General features: G+C 34.9%; 1 protein-coding gene across 1 annotated transcript in view; it reads right to left on the bottom strand.

Annotated features, from left to right (window-relative positions):
- The window catches only part of CENPU (centromere protein U), a 26649-nt gene that overhangs the window by 9246 nt on the left and 12027 nt on the right, over positions 1 to 5376 (bottom strand). Inside the window, exons 8-10 of the mRNA XM_015831777.1 lie at positions 2940 to 3009; positions 1237 to 1306; positions 920 to 1019 (exon numbers count right to left, since the gene is read on the bottom strand). Coding sequence (XP_015687263.1) covers positions 920 to 1019; positions 1237 to 1306; positions 2940 to 3009 — 240 coding nt within the window. The remainder of the gene's footprint in view (positions 1 to 919; positions 1020 to 1236; positions 1307 to 2939; positions 3010 to 5376) is intronic.

Below are 5376 nucleotides of genomic sequence, written 5' to 3'. Positions count from 1 at the left end.
CCGCCCTATCTCCCTTGCGGGACTCAGGGCGGTGAACAGGCGATACTAAAAACCACGAATAAATAAATAGTTTCTGTTTTAAAATCGAATTGAATAATAGGCCTGTTCTAAAAACACACCCATACAAAACCCCCCACTGAAACACAATCCAAACTACGCCAGGCCGGCCGCACGGAATAGATGGGCCTTCAGGGCTCGGTGAAAAAGGCGCAGGTCTGCAACTGTACGTAGGTCGGGGGGTAGGTCATTCCAGAGGGCAGGAGCTGCCACAGAGAAGGCTCTCCCCCTGGAGGTCGCCAGCCGGCATTGTCTGGCTGACGGCACTCTAAGGAGGCCCTCTCTGTGGGAGCGGACTGGTCGAAGGGAGGTGTTTGAATTTTATCTTACTAATGGTTGATACTTAGACAGCAATGCCAAATACCTAACATTTTCCTGTTAAACAATATTATAACTTACAATGCTGAAAAGTTTTAAATTATCATTCTTGGGTTTGTACTTTTGCTGCTAGTCAGCATGTTTCCTACAATAATTCTGATATCACATAACTGCTGCTGCCTTCTGGTTGTTGTTTTTTTTTCAAATTTCCCAGCTTTCATGCAGTCCTGATATTCTTTGACAGTCTCCTATCAAAGTAGTGACGAGGCCCAAGCCTGCTTAAACCCTCTTCAGCATCCAGAGTAATGATGATAAAAAATATTATTTTAAATATAACAATTTGCTATGACACATATTTTTTCAGAAAGAAACTATTACTTAAAGTAGTTCTTTTATTATGTTTTTACAATATCTCCAAACAGCACAACAGCACTGATTCCAATTTAGAAAAGCGAAAAAGCAGATTGAATGATAAGGGACATTTAACATCATAGCAGAGTTTTCAGTCATAAAGAAATTCTCAATCAAAAGAAAAGATGCTTACTTGAATTCTGTTGTTATCTTTTCAAGCTCCTTCAAAACAACTTTTCCCTTGGTAACATATCTGGTAACTTTCGTTGGCTGCTTTGGAACTTTTTTTGAAACTAAATGAAGTGAAAAACAGAGTATTAATACATTTGGTTATTATGGGTCCAAACCTATCTAAGCTTCCCAAAGATACACAATTTAAACTGATGCATATGAAATGCTAAGTCCTACAGTTTTACTCAGTTACTATAAAAATCAAGAGCAACAAGTCTGATACTACACAGAGAAGTGAAAAATCATTCTAGAGCCCAGGAGAAAGGAAAAATGATTTACCTGGACAATGTGTCTCCCCTTCTGGTAAAACATTCTTATTTACATGGGATCGAGTCTTTTTTTGGGGTATCTATTAAGTCAAAGTTAAGGAACATATTAGTTGCTAGTAACCTACATTGTTTCATTTGGCAGGCACAGGTTTTGTCAAACTTAGTCAAACTAGATGTACACTGCTTAAAATTTTAGTTAATTTTCATAACACCTATAGTAAACACAAGGAATACACTATCAGAGTACGCTTATATACTTCTTTGTAACAACACCCCATTAATTTTGAATACTCTATAGCTGCACAGCAGCAAAAATAAATTAAAAAAATATTTTTACAACTAGTGGCCACTTTTAATGATAATGTGGTTTTTAATAATCACTGAAGTATGTGCTAATTGTTTCATTTTTATAATAAAGTTTTATAACTGATATGGGACAGTAGATTTTTTTTATAAAAAACTTTTAAAGATATAGTGATCAACAAAACATTAAAACTAATTAAATAAGGCTTCTAGAAAGTGGGAAAGTTTCTAAGAAATTATTTGTATAAAGGTAATTATTAGGAATTACTATGCTGAAATAAAGGTAAAGAGATATTAATAAAATAATATTAAAGGATTCTTTAAGAATCGTTTTGTCTATTTTTTTTATCAATGTGATTTCCTACGCCAATTACCTGTTAGCAAATACTAATTGTTTATTTTCCTAGGACATATAAAATATTGCAAGACCCATTTTTTTCGTATTAGCTGCCAGGTTACTTAAAAAAACATACAGGAAAACTAAATTGTATGTTTTTTAATTAATGGTATTTAAAATAGAATTTGTAATTTTGCCAAAATCTATTATTTAATTTGATATCTTACATTCTAAGTATTTCTTAATGATCAGTTTGAAGATTTCTGCAATGTATGTAAATTTTGCTGACCTGTGTTGAAAATTATTTAGGAATTATTTTAATCATTTTTATATATTCACTAATTTCTACTAGTATAAGAAAAACTCTTCAAGTTATATGAAATGTATACAAAATATGCAGAAAATCATGCAGAATAAGAAATGGATTATATAATAGAACTTCATGTTATCACTGCTTACAATTTATTATAATTAAAACTGAACCTCTTTAAGTAGCTATCTCTGTTGAGCACATAAACATAAGTAACCTATACAATAGTATCCTAATTATATTACTAATGACACCTGTACAATAGACACTGTTACAGGGTCTAGAAGTATTCAGATTCATAATTAAAAACCTATGGCTATCAGCTCATAAAAACTATTTTATCATTCATGGATTCAGGAAAATATGAGACCATTCAGATTAGCACTATCAGGACAAGTGAACATTAAAAACAAATAGGCTGTAACACATGGTGACTGCAAGGAAATGGTATACATACAGTCAACAAATGACATTGTAGATAATATTTCACTGCAGGGAATCTATCAAATTTTGAACATAAGAAACAGTATGTTTAAAAAGAAATTACAAAAATAACAAATTATAGGAAATTTCAACTTAAAAACAATTAAATTGGTTTTGCTTGTAGTTTTGAGTCATGTAATTTTAAATTTTATCCAATTGTATATACAATTGAGATTGAAAATAAATGTAAATTATTATATGTTTCAAAACATCTGCCTATAACAGATTGTATTTTACTCCCAATAAAAAGGGAAAAGTATTATCTAAACCTTTTACTTACCATGTTCTTTACTGAAGATTCCTCTTCTGAATCTTCAGTTCTCACCATTGTTTTCAGAACGTGAGTTTTTCTGGTAAACATAAAAATATTACAGTATATTTTATCATGAAATTTTAAACACTGGAATGGAAACTTGTTAGAATCTTTTTTTGCAGCATTATATTGGCTAAATAATTTTACTGATGGGCCAAAGAGATCCATATGCTATTTCCAGATAAAGATTTACAGTTAAAAATAACAAGTAAGCAACATAATTAGTAGTGATAAAATATGGAAATTCAATGGTACATATGCCATACTGAAAAAAGAAAATGTGGTCACAAATGTGCATTCGTCAGGGATTAAATTTAGTTATACTGAACAAACAAATATAGAAGTACATTATGAATTGTAAGGGTTGGATTACATAGCAATTAGACTCAAATGGACAGATAGAGCATAGAAGAGATGTTCCCAAACTTACAAGCCAGACATACCTCTCCAGCCAATTATATCTACAATCTATAACTTTGCCAAAAAACTGACACATGAACTTGTAGACCTCACAGAAGTAAACACTCCATCAAATCCTGACTATAGCGCCTCTAAAGGATCAAAAGACCTGACCATAGATGAAGATGAAACTATGGTCTCATTTGATGTTATAGCACTATTCATTTCTATAGACCCAGACCTAGCAAAAAGAAACGAAGACAGCTATCCAACCTAACCAACTACACCAAGATTGAAATACCCAGAATCATGGTCCTTATCAATCTTTGCCTGACCACATACTTTCAGTTGAATGGACAAATCTATCAAATCAAAGGAACTCCTATGGGATCACCACTTTCAGGACTCATAACTGAGACCATAATGAAATGCCTGGAATCTATAGCAGGGCTTTTCAACCTTTTCACCCATTGTACCACTTTTAGGATATGGCAACATCCAAGTACCACCAGACGCCTAGGAAGGTATCAAAAACTTGATGACCCCCCCAAAAAAAGAAAAAAAGTGATAAAGTACAGGTAGTCCTCGACTTACAACAGTTCGTTTAGTGACTGTTCGAAGTTATAATGGCACTGAAAAAAGTGCCCCCCAAGCCACAACCGAGCAAGACACCTGCCTGCCCGCCTGCGCTCTTCCTCCTGTCTGAGGTTTTCCTTGTTGTGAGCATTTCTGTTGAGGATTGGCAGCGGGGGTGTGGTGGTGGGGTGTTTGGTTTTTATTCCCCCCGTCTGCTGGGTGGTTGAAGTAGGTTTTGGTCACTTCACATGACCCTGGGACACTGTGACCGTCATAAATATGAATCAGTTGCCAAGCATCTGAATGTAAATCACAAGACCCTGGAGATGCTGCAACATTCCAGCTGATCCGTGCTTCTTCTGGGCTCCGCAGAAGCGCCAGGATCAGCGCCGAGCTCCAGCTGGAGCCTGGTGCTGATCCTGGCGCTTCCACTGAGCCCTGACAGCCCCGAAGAAGCACGGATCAGCTGGAAAGCAGCACTGATCCCAGCACTTCCGCTGAGCCCTGACAGCCCTGCAGCTCTAGCCATCTCTCGCTCAGCCCTGCAGCTCTAGCCATCTCTCGCAGCCATCTTGTGCGGTGCTGCCACTGGTTCAGCTCATTCCCCTCCCCTGCTACCACTTTTCTAGGATAGTTGTGTACCACCTGCCAGGTGCCAATGTACCACAGGTGGTACCCGTACCACTGGTTGAAAAGCCCTGATCTATAGCACTCCCAACTAGAGAAAACACATGAAACTATGATTCAAAATTTATTTTATTAAAAAAATGATTAAAATGCCAAAAAAATAAAATATAGAAAAAAGGCAAACCCCCGCCCCCCAAAATAAACAAGACATTGAAAAAGAAAAACACCTATATACATATTATTCCTCCTTAGCTGAATACGGATTAATACATTAGTAAAAATTAATTTCTCGCCCCTTGCTAAATAGGCCCCAAAGATTTTAAATTATCAAATCCATTTGCAAATGGAATGTAAACGTTTTAGATTCCTTTTCTGAATCTAATTCCAGAACATGACTCTGAATATTTTTCACAGCTATTATCATTTCATCAAACTTTTTAAAGAAGCTTTCAATTAAAAATTATATGTTACCAAACGGTCTTTTTAGCCAGCTCTGTTCATTTGTAATTCAATGCATTGTTGGTCTATATAAGTTAGACAAGAAACAAAAAACACTAAAGCAAAGTGAAGAAATAAATTAAAGGAACAGGGAAGATATTTTCTACATATGTCAATCCAAAGTTAAATTTTTTTTTTAAAAAAAACCTCCAAATATTTTGCAAGTTAATAAAATATAAAAACCCTGTGATAAAATTCTAATATTGATGTAATTCAAATAAAAGCATTTCACCATCTAAGGACATGTCATGTTTCCATATAGAAATGCAACAGTTATTTAAAACAACATAAATCAAAAGGAGGG

The sequence above is a fragment of the Protobothrops mucrosquamatus genome, unplaced genomic scaffold (genome assembly GCF_001527695.2).
Source record: "Protobothrops mucrosquamatus isolate PMUCROS unplaced genomic scaffold, P.Mucros_1.0 scaffold_280, whole genome shotgun sequence".
Lineage (NCBI taxonomy): Eukaryota > Metazoa > Chordata > Lepidosauria > Squamata > Viperidae > Protobothrops > Protobothrops mucrosquamatus.
This window is presented reverse-complemented; position numbering and strand designations above follow the sequence as displayed.